General features: G+C 32.4%; 1 protein-coding gene across 3 annotated transcripts; it reads left to right on the plus strand.

The window, feature by feature from the left end:
• The first annotated feature begins 3,740 nt into the window (after nucleotides 1-3,740).
• Nucleotides 3,741-17,223, plus strand: LOC108914208 (contactin-associated protein-like 2). Of its 3 annotated transcripts, none has more exons than XM_023455270.1 (14): nucleotides 3,741-3,975; nucleotides 7,016-7,233; nucleotides 10,976-11,149; nucleotides 11,242-11,467; nucleotides 11,518-11,768; nucleotides 11,822-12,247; nucleotides 12,367-12,910; nucleotides 12,964-13,280; nucleotides 13,361-13,545; nucleotides 13,640-13,903; nucleotides 13,961-14,171; nucleotides 14,239-14,351; nucleotides 16,449-16,503; nucleotides 16,733-17,223. In XM_023455270.1, exons 1-14 carry the CDS (start codon nucleotides 3,830-3,832, stop codon nucleotides 16,969-16,971), a joined length of 3,369 nt encoding a protein of 1,122 aa, XP_023311038.1. In that variant the 5' UTR covers nucleotides 3,741-3,829; the 3' UTR covers nucleotides 16,972-17,223. The 3 variants fall into 3 exon arrangements, with proteins under 3 accessions (XP_023311038.1, XP_023311039.1, XP_023311040.1); XM_023455272.1 differs by having other exon boundaries at nucleotides 3,909-3,975; nucleotides 7,008-7,233; nucleotides 14,239-14,447; XM_023455271.1 differs by lacking the exons at nucleotides 16,449-16,503; nucleotides 16,733-17,223 and adding an exon at nucleotides 14,825-16,442.

Genomic DNA, 17,223 nt, shown 5'->3' on the forward strand with positions numbered 1-17,223 from the left:
CCGAGGTCTATCTTGCAGAGCGAAAGAGTGGTCGGTGAGGTGACGCTGGACGACTGTCGGTTCATTGACGCGTGTTTGAGGCCCAACACTTGTGAACACGGTGGCAAGTGTTCGGTGAAGGAAGACAGACTGATCTGTGACTGTACGAATACGGGCTATATCGGGAAGAACTGCCACTTTGCCCAGTACAGGAAGACCTGCGAAGAGTTGGCACTTTTGGGTGAGTTAGCATGACATTAGTATTTTAAAAATTCTAAAATGAATGACAATTTATGTTCAAATATCTGCTCCTGATAAAGTTAGACAGGATCACTTGCTGAATGGTATGCACCGTGGTTTACAATTCTTGATAATCCCATATCTTTTAATATGTTTCTATTTTTTTGGTTTTTATTTACTTAAAACAAAGTTAAATACTTAAGTATATTAATTATACTGCCCTAAAAAATATTCTTTTATACAAAATCAACTCATAATTTAATAACATGGAATGAGACTAAACAAAGATTAAAAGGCTAGACGCTAGGAGTCACCTTGTTGTACATACAATCGTTTGTTTACATTACCACTCATTATTGTAGTTTTACGTGCATGCTACTGAGGTATGAATTAAAAAAGTAAAGTTTCATTTTCTTGAAGAAGGTAAACTATATCCTACTATACATCCATTTCTTATTATTTTTGTATTCAAAGGTTAGAAAGGGACTTCGGTGGGGAAATTATAATGATGGGTGAGAGGAGTGGGAGTGCCCAATTGTCTCTAATTTAAATCCTTACATGGAATATTAATGAACTGAATTTATTCTTAATATCCTTAACATGCATTCCGACACTATTATAGCGACAATATACATTTCAATGTAAATATTTTGTTGATGATATGGCACTGCTTACATTTACTTAAGGACTAAATTTGAGATCATGAAAAGGATGCTGACTCCTATGCTGTTATTTTCAATGGTTACCTTAATAGAATAACGACGCTTGATAGTCATGTAACTCATTTCTCTAGATTGATGGAGAATATTTTGGAGCGAAGTCTACCAACAGAAAGTTTAAACTGCATACGTTAAGGACATCGTCAAATTTTGCCATTTTAATTTATTAATCCTAATGTATGTGTTATTTCAAGAAGCTTTTTGTCTTTAAAAAAAAATTTTCAATGTCATGTATCATTTATCGTAAAAATGATATTATTAAGACCTGATCTTTAATCCTTTTAGCAAAACAGGTTTTACATAAAGTTATGTCTGTGATTTCCCATTTGCCTAGATTCATTTGTAATTGGTTTTACCACTAAATATACCTTTTTTCTTAATTACGTACATCTCAAGGATATTATTTAGAATTATGCGTATTTTCAAATAATGTACTCATTCGAAGGGCAACATTATATTATAAATATTTTTACACAGGTAAGCAGTAATTGTTGTTATTGGCGTGTATTAATCTTTAAATATAAAAAAGCTAATTCAGTCATTAACGACGCCATACCTAAATAAAAAGATGAAACATGCATATGCTTTGTGTTGTCTTTTTAAAATTGAGAAGTTTTTCTAAATGTATTTCATAAAGCGAGCATTATTGTATTCCAGATTCTGATCAATTGCATTTATTAAAAAAAGGTCAATTGAATAGTCATTACCAATTCGCAAATAAATTATATTTTAGTTAATTCATTTGTATTTTGAAAAAGAAATGTATTTCAGAATTCGTCAAAAATATTTCAGCTCCTGTATGGATTTTACTTCAGCAGATATATTCTTGTTGAATTTCATTATTGTCAACAATAATTAATAACTTTCTAAAATACAAATGGTATTTTCTGAAAATCAATTTACATCATTTGAAATAATTACATATAAAAGATTTCAGAAATCGAACCGAATGGATCCTTTCTATAATGTATACATCTGGAAAAGGTGTAGACTATAAATTAGGTGCAAATATGTAATTTTATTTCATTATCATTAATTACAGTGATCGGGTGCTTGTTTTTTAAGCCGCTTCGTGGAGATCTCGGTTATCTTAAAATATACAAGATCGATCAAATTAGACAATGTTGCGCAAGCATAAGCTATCGATAAGTATTAGAGATCGTTATTACTGATTTTTTCCTCAAATTCCTCCAATTGCATTTATTAACAGATAATTATTTGACCACTACCAGTTTCTAGATTTACATTTTACATACATCACCTTTAAGCCACTTTTAAGGATTCAAGTTTTTAATTAAATTGTAATTTAATTTTGATGAACAATGTTTAAGCCAAAATGTCAAAAACAATACGCTATTGTAGATCCCGAAAGTAGTAGTAGTCAAATAATTATCTGTCAGTAACAAGGATTTTGATGAATTTTCCCTAAATTTGATACGTTATATCTTAAAATAACCGAGATTCTCATGGAATAAAACGGCACACGATATATTTAAAAGTATATTGAATATAATTCAGCCAAATTAAGCATTTCTTTGTGTTTGGAAAAACTGTATACCTACCTAGAGAATTTTGTCAAAGAGGAATTATCTAATCTTTTCTTAAAATATGACAAACTCCTATGTTTGTTCAATTGTTCGAAAAAAAATAAAATATACAAATATACAGGATGTTTTGGAAGAGCTGCTATAAATTCAATAGCTTTGATAGAACATCAAAAATAAGACTTTTTTCTGTGTACCATGGGCCTACGTCACAGATAGCTTTTTCATATATTTACCAAAAAAAAGCAATGAAATCATTAAAAATTATTCCATATATGTCGATTTTATTAGATTTTGCTAACTGCGACATTCCTTGCAACATTTTGCGGCAACTTTTTTGAGGTTATGTTCTCTACACTGTATGATGTATGTTATATAACGTGAAATTTCATTTTAAAAACGCAATGGACTCTCCCAAAGTCAATCAGCCTCCATTATGGAGTGTGTGCAAAACTAATGGGTCATAATATTTCAAAGATAGCTTCCTTGGACAAAAATAAATCGATATAAATCAAGTTACCTTGATCTTTAAAAAGATATTGGCTTTCGATTAAATTTTATTTATTCCATTTTGACTAATACTTACTACAGTTGTGTTAAATTGATCTAAATCCATTTACTTTCACCTAAGGAATCAAGGGGTAGCTTTTTTCAAAAAAAAACTTTTTGTGTAAAATGGAATACATTAGAATTTAGGACCTCCACTGCGAGAAACCTAACCTCACAAAGTTCTGTCGTCAAATTACACTGGTAACAGTCGTAGCTAGCGATATCTAGCAGGTGGTGAAACACTAACAACATCGATGTGTCAAAATATGACTAAAATTTGACTTTTAAAAATTATTTTTTACACTCCGTACATAAAAAGCAAAAGACAACGAGTTCATGATCCAATAAAAAAAACATTATTTTTGATGTTCTATTATCCCCTGAATTTATGACACTTTTATCCGAAACACCCTGTATTATCTTTAATACAGCTTGTAGATAACAACGGCTAGTTTCACATTCATTTAGATTTAACTGGTAAAACTTTAATGAAATTCCTAAATCGTAACATGATTTTAAAACAGTAAATGCTTAAAAACGTAAAAATCCAAATCCAGTGGTATTCCCGGAATTATAACCTTCTCTATTGTTGCAGGCTATACGAAGCCAGATGTTTATCTGATCGACATAGACGGAAATGGCAGATTTCCCCCCGCCCATGTCCGTTGCGAGTTCCAGAGCCTTGAAGACGCCACCAAGACCATCGTAGAACACAACCTGCCCAGCCAGATAGACGTACGTTCTCCGTCCGAGAAAGACTTCAGTTTCAGCATCAAGTACAGAGAGTTCAACGCCGAGATGTTGCAGGAGCTCGTCTCTCATTCCCTTAACTGCAGCCAGTACATCAAGTACGACTGCCAGAGGGCGCCCCTGGAGCTGCATTCCGCTACTTGGTTCATAAGTTCGGCAAATCAGACCGTCGATTTTATTGGAGATGTGAAAAAGTAGGTTTTCCTTTTGAGATAATTAAGAAACATGTTAATAGTTCCGCTCCGTCTGAAGAGAGTAACTGGGAGTTTGAGAAATGCTGCAGTGTGCCTTGCATTTTTAAATGTATGCATGGCACACTTAGTTGTATTAAGAAGCAATCGATTTAGGATATAAATAATAATTATCGGTGCTTATATCTTCAAAAAAACAATAATAATAATAAAAATATAATCTATGACGTCTTGTATATAAATCACGAAAGATGAACACATATTTCCAATACCCTGTATAACGCAATCTTTTTGGTGAATCTCTATGTAATATAAAGCATTTCTCAAATTTCTCACAAATTAATCTGAAGTGTACTGAAGAAGAAATAATGATTAAGGAAATTAAAAGTTTCTCAAAAACTAACAGCAAACTAATAATATTTCACGAAAAAAACTTCCCAAACATTGCAACTTAAAAGGATGCAAAATCCTTCGTTAGGTCTTCAATCAAGAAGAAAATGAAGAGTAAATTTTGTGTTTCAAAGGTACCCTTCAACCTTATTTCTAATGGAGAGTCCTATTTCAGAACATCAGAAAAACATAATGAAATAATACAGGGTGTTTCAGTTCGAGTGAATCAAACTTCAATCACAAATAGAACTCAGTAAATAATTCAGAATTGCCTTATAAAGCAAGGGTCTAAGTCTCACCGTTTTCACTGTACAGGGCCGTATTGGTCGGTTTTTAAAATCATATTATTTATGAAATCTTTGCTATACTTATAACGAATTGATTCAAATTTGGTGTGGTGTTAACATTTACATATGTGCATAATTTACTGGGAAATTTACAAATGTTTGTAGGTCAGTGGCGTAGCAATGGGTAGTAAACTTCTACGCCAATGACCTAATAATCATTTGAGATTCATTTTTAGATTCCCCCTCGCCTTTCCTAGATGCCTTTAAATTTGTATTTCCAACTTTAAAGAGAAAAGTTTCCTATAAAATTGTTAGGTCCTTTGATAGAAGTCATTTTTAGAAAAAAAAAAACAATTTATCGGTGCATATGCTATTTATATAAAATTAAGTGAAACATATTTTTTCTGATTTCAGAAATATGGATCTGTCCTATGTTTGCCCCAGTAGTTTTTCTAGATAAAACTTTAATTTAGACCAAAACTATATACAGGGTGATTCAGAACTTATAAAAAAAAATTTTGGATGTAAATATAGAGGACTCTTACAAATACAGTTTTGTAAAGAAAAAATCAAAAAGGGCAGTTCGAAAATGATTTAAAAATACACTTCTGCACGGCACTGGAAACTGGTCCATACTCGCACAATGCGACCGGCGTGGCGGCAAAGTGTGATAAAAATGGACAAAAACTTGAAAGAATTTCGCAATAAAAGAAATATGTAAATATAATTTTATATCGGCTAATTCAACTGATTTTGCCGCTATTGTTATTATTAATTAATAAAATTAACCTGTGGTTTTAAATAATAAATTAATTTGTCATACCTGATGTTACAACAACTGTTCAAAATTTTGTCCACTGACGTGTAAACACATTTGGGTCCGTCTTACTCAGTTCCTACGAACTAACACAAACGTTGTCTTGCTTCACCATAACCATAACACAAATGCTTCAACATAATACAAATGTTGTTTTGCTTCAACATAAATTAAAACCATATCCATCAACTCTGAGTTGCTATACACGCAAGCCATTTTTGACACTAACTACTAAAAAACTATTGTAAACACTATCGCAACGACGATTGTAAAATCAGATTTCAGTATTCGGAGTCGCTGAAGCCACGTGGCTCTCACGCGTATTGCGAATGACCCTGAGACTACAGTTGTCCAGCTATGAAATTGTTGAAAGTACTACAATTTCAATAATTTTTTTCTCAGAAACTATTTTATTTTACAAAACTTTATTTTTACCATATTGACTACATTTCTCATGCCGCATCTATTCCCAAATTTTTTTGGACAAGTTGTGAATCACCCTGTAGATATTTCAATACGTAGCTGTACTGCTGTCATATTACTACCTTAAATTTAAACTAAACAATCGGAAAGATAAAGTGAATCCTTAAATTAAGGTACGGGTCACAAAAATAGGAAAATCCCTAAGTTCAAAGAGGTACCTGAGCTAAATTATTATTATTTTTTAATTAAAGTTAGAATTAATAAAACGACCGGTGTGACCATATAAAGTGCGAAATATTTTAGGGGGCGGTTAAGTTAAGTAAAATAAAGTTCATATAAACGTACGTCAGAATATGTTTCGTTTCCGAGATACAGAGGGATTAAAATTTAATTTTTTATTTATTTTTATTAATTATTTAATTTTTAAAGATATTGACTCAAAATTTGAAAAACGCTTTGGAGGGATAAATGTGCATTTTTTGGAGTGATCCGAATATTTCTACTTGCACCAGTGGCGTTCGTGCGAGAATCACAACTTTTTTAATAGAAAAAAATGGTACGCCAGTGCCTTTTTCCCGTTTTGATATTTTTTTAGAAATCCGCCATCAATTCTGAATGAAATTGGTCCCTTCAATTTCTCTCGTAAGATGCATCGTTTTTGAGGAAAAAAATAAAAGATGTTATTGCAAGTTGTGTATTTTTAATTTCTATTTATACAGTATCTAGTAGGTTACTGTCAATATTTCTAAATAAAATACAACCATCAAATTTCGAGTCGATATTTTTAAAACTCTTTGAAGTAATTAATAAAAATAAATAAAAAAATTTAAACATTCTGTATCTCGGAAACGAAGCATATTTCGACTTCACAAAATAACTTCTGTAACCACCCCCAAAAAAAATTTCTCACTTATTTACAAACGCCCTGCATGTGAAAATATTAAATTTGTTGTTATTGTTTTGAGATGCCCTTACAAGCTTGTGGTAAAACTGTTGTTTATTCTAAATGCTTACTCATATCCGTCACTTTGAAGAACATTTCTTTCGTACGCTTCTTGAAGATAAAGACGGAGCCCCATAAATAAGGTGATTTGTTAGTTTTTGTTTCCTAAAACCAGCTTTACAGGGGTACATGTCCCTGTTCTATAGGAAAAAAGTGCGAAAATAAATCGCAATGGTGCAACTGCGAAGACATCGAGGATGACAAGTGGTACACAGACGACGGGTACTACACAAGCGGAAATAGTCTGGGCATCACCGAAATGGTTTTCATACAGCAGCGCGACCTTCCCGCGGATGCCCTGGGAAGGATAACGCTGGGTCCTTTGGAATGTGTGGAGACGAGTAAGTCTGCATGTTCGTTCTTATTATTGGTTTAGATTGAATGATTTATCGTTTAAAGAAAAATATGAATAAATAATTATTCCAGACATTAAAGTTAATATTAAAAAATATTATCATTTGTCATTTTAGATGTTTAGTTTCTAGGAAAACTACAGGTTTGAAAATCTGAAGAAGTCTCTACTGGAAGCTTATTTTCCTTTAGTTTCCGCACCTAAAAATATTTGCAGAAAATAAAAATGTAGGTACCTACACTAAAGTTTTTACTAACTAAACTGAAAAGGAGAGGCAAACTGATGATTTTTATTTAGCGGACGTTCGTGGTATTTTCAAGATATTTGCAGGAATTAGAAGTGACTTCTGTTTAACCAATCGGTTAACTAATCAGTGCTAATTTTATCTGCACACATTTCAACTAATCTTTAATTGTGGCTATTTGTTATCAAGGTTACTGTTTATCGCGTCAGATAAATATGTGACGTAAAGTTTACACTTTATTAGTCAAAAATTGATTGGCAAACATAAAGTATGAAATATGTCTTTCAATTTTCGTGGAGCTACCCTTATATTAGGTATTTTAAATTGAAATGTTTTGACATTTTAGTAGGTACTTGAAAAGCAATTATTCTGATGTAACTAATTTTGATAGACTTTTTTGAAGATTTTTTTATCTAAAAGTTAGTTTAGTATTTTTTAGTTAGTTCTGCGAAAAAGGCACTTTCCGTTAATTGTTCTGATTCCACAATTCTCAAAAAAAAACTATTAGGGGCACAACTACTACAAAGATATTCTAGTCTGAATAAAATATATTTAAAAGTTTTTTTGGATATGAATATCCAAACATTTAGTTTTTCTACCTTAACGCAACCCTGTGGAAAACTATCAAAATTAGACAAGCTTTTTCTCTTACTTTTATACTGAAACAAAAGTACATTAAATAATTCTGGAACACTACTAGCAAAAAAGTTTGTAAAAATAGGTTATTTTTCATATTAAAGAGGATTTGGAAAATAAAATTAGGCAAATATGCGCCAAAATTACTAAGCAAGAGAAAGGAAAGGTAATAAAACGGTTGAAAAATGCATAGAAAAAGCAGATTGGGAAAATGAAGCGTACCGTTTTTACATAATTTTTTTTAAGTATCACATTTTACCACACATATTTTCAATACTAATCTGATTTAATTGTTACCGAAAATTTAAATAATTTTATAATAAAAACAAAACGAAATTGAAAAATTTGTAATAAAAAATTATTGGATATGATCATTTTCAGTAACACACAATTCAAAAAAAAAAAATCGAGTCCGCATCAGATTTTCTTCATTCTGAAAATTATCTACGGTTCTCATATAATTAATCTAATTTAAGCCTCTTCAAATAAGGATAATCACTGAGATTCAAACTCGATAATCACCGTTTACTGAATGGGATAAATCTGAGACGAGTGCAATTATTAACATTTTTATAAAACATGCTAATATTGACGATTATTTCCAAATATTCCCTTGAAAGAATATTCGACTAAACTTTATGTAATCTACGAAGCATTGTTTCATTTTTATTATCAAATTATTTACGGTGATTAAAAGAGAAACGACTTAAAACAAATTTACGATAAAATAAAAGCTAAAGTTGTATTACTATACGTCCTATATTTTTCTCATTCTGTAAACGCAGTCACTTTCGTTATTATGTCAAAAAGTGGCATCTGTATTCAACTACTAGTATAGCAAATCTTGTTTAAACAGGACAAAACGTTTTAGTTATTTGGAAAAAACATTTTTTGGCAATTCTAAAGCAGCTAAAGGAAGTAGAATTGGTAAAAAATTGCGTCAAAATGCCATAGTTTATTCTTTTTACGAATAGCCTCTATATGAGAACGTACCTATAATGATTAAATTAAAACTTCGATGATATCCAATAGCACTTCGAGGAACTCGTTGACAATTTAAAGTTAGTTACATTGCATCTATAGGTAACAGGTTGTAGAGTTCCACAATGTAAAAAATGTAGAAAGTTGTCACCAAATAAGTTATGCAATAAACACTATATTTATTAAAATATATGTGTTTTAAATGTTAATAGAAATGCAATGTTTATTTGTAAGTTTATACCCAAATATTTATGACTAGGTTTTGAATTAGAATATATCTATAAAATCACTAATTGTCAGTAAAATATTAAAAATATTTTGTTAACGGTAATTTTTGAAGTTCATCGGATACAAAAAATAGAACACCACTTTTGGAAAAATCCCTAAGACATAATTTGTTATTTAACTCAACTTGTAATCATATAATATATATCTAATAATAATAATCTAGTATTCATTACTACTTGAATTTCGTTAAAATATATCATTATCCTTAAGTATAAACGAAAAATATGAACCTGAAATGTACATTTTAACACTTTAACAACATTTTACGATGAATGTCTTAATAATAACGTTGCCCGACTACACAAAAAGTAATTTAATATGTTAACTTGAGCCATAATCATCAAGATATTTAATGCTGGATTAATGTAAATACCTTTTTTATCATACAGCATTAAGAATTTTATGTGTCGTAATTCACGTATTAAAAATAAATTGCATATCTACTTACATTTCAAAATTGAAACAAAATTAATCAAATCAGCTTATGTTTAATACGAGTATAATATCTCAAGTACTTTTTTAAACAGGACAATTATTGGCTTTTATTTTATTCAATATATATGTTAAATTATAAGGAATTGATACTGTAGCTATTTCTTCTTTGGAATATTTTTAGCTGTTTTCGTATCATATATTTTCGCTGAATTTCTGTTTATTTTTATTTATTTACTACTTCCAATTATGTTTAAGTATAAAAATTGCGTCAATATTTTAAAATAAACAAATTGTAAGAGAATTCCGAGTAGGTACGTTTTCGCTTTAAAGCCGAGTATAGCATGCGATTTGAGAGATAACCTCCAGAGTTCATTTAATTAATTCTTTAAACAAACAAATTGTTTAAATAAGGTCTTTGACTTGATTCCACAATACATTTCAATTGTTTTAATGCCGTCTTCCTGTGCTACAAGCCACCAACCCCTAGGCAACATATCGCGGTTCCCCAACTGATAAAAGAACGCGATATTTCTCCATAGGCATCGTTTACAACATTTTTCTTATAAATAAAAGTAGGCAGGCCACAATTAGTTTTCATTGCATTAAAACGACATAAATTGGTCAATTTGAGTTAGTCATAAAGTAAACATTTGCGCCCCCTTCTCTATTTAGAAGCAATTGGGTGCAGTTATGTTCAATGCAACCGCAAAGATTTTTTAATATGATTATCTCCGCAATAAAGGCAGGCCTTTCCGAAACGTGAAGTCATCTTAACTCAACTCTAATATCTACATTAAAAAAATTAGAAGTTTCATTGATAATTTATGGAAGGAATAATAAGCTGAAAGTAAACAAATAATTATTTATTTGTAATCCAAAAATGTTACCAAATTAAAGATTTTATGTTAATTATTTTATTTATTTATTTAAATATGAGAAAATTAATGAAAAAGTTGTCAAGAGTATGCTCCTTTTTATACGATGTATTTTGTAAAATAAATCTTTTGACTATTTACAGTGACCAATTTTGTAATTATGTATTGTAAAATAAGAGATAGTGATATTTTTTTGTAAAATTTCGTAGCAATGTCAGTGAATATCTTTGTTTTACTAGTCTTTTAGCAGATATATGTATCGATTATTTCAGATACACAGCGATATGTTGTTACTTTTACGACAAGCCAGTCGTACATAGAAGTCCCTGGTTGGCGAAAAGGAGATTTGGCGTTCTCTTTTAGAACAACAGGCAAAAAGGCCATTCTTTTATACCAGCCCCCAATACGACCAAATTATCCTAGCTTCATGGTTGCTTTAACAAGTGGTACGTTTAAATATAATTGATTAAATAAATGTATTTAAATAAACCTAAGTTTATCATGTATGTACTTGTAGAATGTTTGTCTTTTCTTTAAGACTTTCAGCTGACGTTCAATTTCACGCTAAACACCGGTGTATCTAAAGAACTTGTAATAGATTCCGGTAGAAAGCTAAACGGAGGCGAATGGCACAAAGTTTGGATAGATTACAATAAGTACCACGTGAGATTCATGATTAACGAGGACTCCCAAATGGTTAATCTAAAACCAGAAGAAGAATTTGGACCTTTTGAAGGGTCTATGTTTATTGGGGGAGCCATAAGGTAAAGACTGCATCCGTGACTGAAAATATACACGAGAAATAATTTTTTAGTGACCTCCTTGACCCGAAATCGTCCGTGCACCAAGGTTTGATCGGATGTTTTCGCGGTTTAGTTGTCAACGAAGAAATCTTGGATATTTACAGCTACATGAGCGTCCACCTGAGTGAAATAATCAAAGACTGCAAGCCTTCCTGTGTTCCAAACCCATGCCAGAACGGAGCTCACTGTAAGGAGCTCTGGAGCAACTTTGAGTGTATCTGTCCAAATCGATGGGCTTACAGCGGAGAACATTGCGAAACTAGTAAGCAAACATTTTACTGTTTTGATCTTTACATATAAATAAATACCTTGTAGATATCAACACGAACGCCATTACTTTCACCCATCCAGAGTCATTCTTACGGAGGAACTACTTGACCAACGACACAAGCTTAGAGAAAGGCGTTTTAAAGAAAATGTTCCAAGAGCAGATATTGGTGAACCTCCGCACGTACGAAAACGTGGCTCTGATATTTTACGCAAACGACCATTTGAACAATTTCGTTCACCTGTACATCGAAAATGGAACGCAAGTTGTGTTTTTGTTCAACTACGACAATGAGATTCATAACGTTACCGTGAATTATTCAGAACTGAACACAAGCAAATCGATTCAAATAGCTATAGAGCGCGACGAAAATAAAACAACTTTGCACGTGAACGACCAAAATAACACCATCGCTGCCGGTGTGAAACTTATACAGGAATACTCCAATAAACCTTGGATAAACCCTGAAAGAGGTAAGAGTTGTTAAATTCAGAAAAAGGTAAAAGACGATGTAAGAAAAAATAGATCGTAAAATAACATACTTACAGAGTTAGTATTTTGATGTTTACATGTTAAGGCGTCGTAATTTCAGAGGTGTTTGCACCACAAAGACCTCCGGCTCCTCCCACGGAATATTTCCAACTCAATCTGGGCGGTTTTGACCCTGAAACTTTATTAAAGGTCTCTGAATACCCACCGAAATTACCAGGATACGTAGGTTGCCTAAGAGGACTTAAAATCGGCGATACCCTAATGGATTTACCGTCCAAGGTCAACGAAACAGATGACAAAGGTGGATTTATTGCCTTTAACTTTAATTTTTCTCTTCCAACTGTTTATATTTTAGGAGTTATTGCCCACTGCAACATGAAATGCGACGAGGTTCCGTGCAAGCACGAGGGTATCTGTATTGAAGACTTTCGAAACCAAGAGCATACATGCGATTGCGAACACACTAGCTACTACGGGGAGTTCTGTTCCGAAGAGAAAGGAGCCGAATTTAATGGAGAATCAATACTGTGGAGAGAGTATGTTCTAAATGGATCTGTAGACCACGTTAAGTTCCAGCTAGCGTTTTCCACAGTTGACGTCAGGCAGAAGAATACTATATTGTTGCTACTTCAGACGGAAAACAAGTATGTATGAATGCACTGATCTTAAAGTAACAAATGTAACATCTAAATTTCAGTCGGAGTTACTATCTACTAGTGGGCTTAAGTCTGGAAGGATATCTTACAGTTCAGGAAGATAGAGAAGGTGCTGTGTTTTCAGCGACTGTTAATAAAAAGAATTTTATCAATGGTGCTAGGCACTCCGTCTACTACAAAAGAGATGCTAACGATTTCGAACTGTACATTGATAGGGAGTTGACACCAATGAAACAAATCCCAGCTCAAAAATTTACCCACATCCCCGAATTGGGCGCTAATGAAGTCCATATTGGTGGACATGACACTAATGATCCCAGGTTTGCCATTTACAAGAGATATAGTGGATGTCTGTCAAGTAAGAAATAGTATAATTAAATTGGTCTTTAGCTTCTTAACAGATCTAGATTCAGGATCTACATATAACAATTATTTTAGATATTTTCATTGAAGTAAATGAACACACTATGAAGCCATTAGAAGAATACATGCTTTTTACGAGTAATGGAGCTGAAAAAGTCAACGTATCCAATCAGCATGGAGTCAGAAGTGCACAGTGTAGTGCAGACTTTGATGTTATCCACGAAAAAACTCCACTAACCACGAATCTCAATATAAGTCAGGTAGATACCTACATTTCATCTTAGGTATTTAATTCAGTTTTATACAACTGGCACAGAATTATTTCACTAATTAAATTATGGTAAATTTTCTCAGGGTGCTGATAAAACATGGGTACAAGATGCACCTCAGCGCAAACCATACCACTCAATATACTCCACAACTACCGAAGAAGAAGATGGCAAAGAGCAGCTTATCGTCATAATTCTGGCATCATTTTTCCTGTTGGTTATAATCATTTTTGGCTACCACATCTACATAACTGACAAAAGGTATAAAGAGAGAAAGGAATTTGAGACTGACGCTAGTATAATACTTTCCAAGCAGCAGGCAGCAATACTTCAGGAAAATAGTAAACCCGTAAGTTATATATTTACATTTTAAAGAAATAAAAACATTCTGTTCAATTCGATGTAGCCCAGTGACACGGATGAAGTGAAACCACTTACGCAAAATGGTAAACTACCAAATGCAAATGGTAATGGTACCACTGCAAACGGTAAAAATAAACATGAACCCATCGTTGAAAAAGCTGTTGTTGAAGTTACACCGATTCCAGAAGAAGTTCCACTGAAACCATTGAAGGCAGACAGTAAACGAGAGAAACAGAGAAGAATAAGTTTCAGAGGTAAACCTTCTGCAGTAGTGGTACTACTTCATATAACTTTTCTTTGTATACTTTATTCTTTTATTAGACAGTGCCAGCGAATTGGCCTGGGACAATCCTGAAGAAGCTTCCGACCTCTTAAGCCCTATGCCTGAAGAGGACGAAGATGAAGAATCCGAAGAAGAATTGAGTCTAAAACCTGTAAGTATTGTGAATCCTACGGGTAACATAGAAAGCATGGCCCCTCTCAGCTCTATAAGCGAAGTGACCCTATTTAATCCTGATCGGAGATCATTGGTAAGCACTGATGAAGAATAGTTTTTTAACAGCTTGGTCTATTTGTCGATACGTTGGTACTTGTGTTCCAAAAAAACAGGATTAAGGATGTGTGCTAATTAGAGCTTTAGCATGTACATAATCGCGCCCATCGTTCATAAATACAATTCGTTTAACAAATGCTTGGACCATTCTTCGACACTCATAACTTTTCACGACATTACAATCAACTGAAATGGAAATTCATCCACTACCAGAAAATGGTAAACAAAATGCATGTCAACAAGTTGCAGGAGGAATGCATGATATGCATGATTAGTTATTTATAGGATTGCGACAGCATGGTGTACGTTATTTTAATATGTTGGTGGGACTAACACGATCACGATTTAATTTAGGCTATACCAGTACCATTAACACCATCGGCACGACGTCTAAGGAGCCCACCACCACATAGCAACCCATTGGCAACTCAACTGCCTTATATGATAGATGAGATGGGGGCTTAAATTAATCAACAGTCATAACAAAATCATTATTTTCATTCACGTTGGGTAATGGTTCATTTTGGATGATTTTATCAAATAATCAAACAAAAATATTGATAGATGTAGACAGACATTCACAAATTTCAGGAAAAAATCTTATGGAAGTTCATGATGAAACAGAAAAATTGGTAAAATCATTCTCAGTTGTAATTTGGAGTTTCCAAAATTTAATATCTGTGGTTGTCAGTTATCTGTGGTGTAGGATTATTTGTTGAGAGTGGATATTATATTTCTTGTCAACTAATGACTGATGTTGGTTAAAAATTATAAAAGTATTTAATAAACATAATCATATTTTTGTTTTATTTTTAACAGGTTCGATGATCGTCATGTCAGAATTTTAGTTCTCTTATTTCGTTTAATTATCAAATAATATGTTTTTCTTGCAAAAGGTATCATCAAGCTTGTGAAACATCGATGTAAATACAAAATAAAAACAATGGCATTTTGCTAAACTAGATATTCGTATAGTGCAAGCAGTAGAACTAATATGTTTGTAATATTTGTCTGTACCAAATATGTATCATCCTCATAGAATAACCTTTTGTTCATGTGGCATGTTAAATTGGGTGGTGTTTTTTAATTAACAAAATGTAACCATTCAAATCAAAGAATTCGTGAATTGTCATTGTACAGACCCTGCATCAAACACACAGCTTAATCAGAAATATCAAACACATTATTCTTAAAAAGAAACATTAAAAGTAATCCCTTTAGGCTTCTGTACATTACTAGCGATTTTTCCATTATTGAAACTTTCAAGTAAACAGCTTTAAATTTGAAAGCTGTTTCGTGTTTGTATGTTGCTTTTTCGCTTTCATTTCTCCCGTAGAGTCGAAATGAGGTACTTGTAATTGGAGTTTCATTGGGGAAGACGAAGAGGTTGCCGAGCAGCTAAGGAAGGAGGGATTGAAGGGGACATTTTTGCTCTTTGTTAAAAACTATCTGACTAGGAGCAAGGTGCGTCATCCATATTTCACGTTGCTTGCGCCTCACATTTTTTCTGAGGGTTTGGACCGTCATAGTAAAATTTCCCATTGACAGTTTCACAATGAGTGCAATGAACTTTTTAGCCTGAAATGTGGATGAACAATAAGTAGATATTGCATTATGACAATAATAATTCTTCTTTCCTTATCGTGTATTTCATTGACTCTATCGGTGAAACCAAAGAGAAAACACCGCTGACAGCAGGCCTAAGGGAATTAAGACTTATGATATCAATAATTGTTTTATATGCATATTTTTGGAACTTTGGCAAAAAACTTATTTTAAAAATTAAATCGCTTTTTAACCTTCCGTCAAATAAATAGACATATCGTACTTTATTGCTGCATCAATTACAAATTATCGATAATATATTCAGAAATAACTAAATTTTCGGGGAGCATTTTATAAAAAAAGAAACAAAACATTCAGCAATTCATTAAAATTAAGATACAAACTTGATTAATACTGAAAATCCTCCCTACAGCCCCTTCAAAATGGAAAAAATACTATTTTGGAAAACGGCGATCACCGAATTGGGGGTAAGTTACTTCAGTTTGTTAAAATACTAATGTAAGATAGATAATAATTTATTAACTATTACAAAAGTAAATTGTTTAGTTTTCCAATACTATAGATTAGATGTGTTTTTAAAAGAATGAGATTTACTTCATCTATATAAAAAAATGTGTAATTATTGTATTATTTCATTGATAATTAACCTTTAATATCTAGCCAATGGAATTGACGCATTGGTGCCTAAATCTGTAGAAAAGACTGACCAAGATGTGAAATATAGTAGCAAGGAAAAACTCAAAGAAACTAAGCCCAGTGAGGTGAATGAAACTAATCCAGACAATACAAATGTGCCAAAATTCATTGCGAATCTAAAACCGGTATTTTTAAATGAACACCAGCGTAAATTTGCAAACCCTATAAGTTACCTTGGGGGACCCAGATTACCATCTAGAAACAGGTGGAGTGTTGAGAGTGTTGTGTCTCTAGACTGAAACTTTAATATATCACAATGATTAATCGACGTTAACAAGTTGACGACTTGTTAAAATGAAGTAGAGATCTTAGACCTTTCAACTTGTGTTGATAATCCAAAGTAGAAGAAATAACAGCCTCTATAGTATTCTCATACATAAACAATTCGTGTCTCATTATTATTTAAGTTATATTTTAACTTATTCGCTATCATTACCTCATCATTTTAAAATGCTAGTCAATTGTAAATTAGAATATACACAATTATATGA

This window comes from Anoplophora glabripennis, unplaced genomic scaffold (genome assembly GCF_000390285.2).
Source record: "Anoplophora glabripennis isolate ALB-LARVAE unplaced genomic scaffold, Agla_2.0 scaffold634, whole genome shotgun sequence".
Taxonomy (NCBI): Eukaryota; Metazoa; Arthropoda; class Insecta; order Coleoptera; family Cerambycidae; genus Anoplophora; species Anoplophora glabripennis.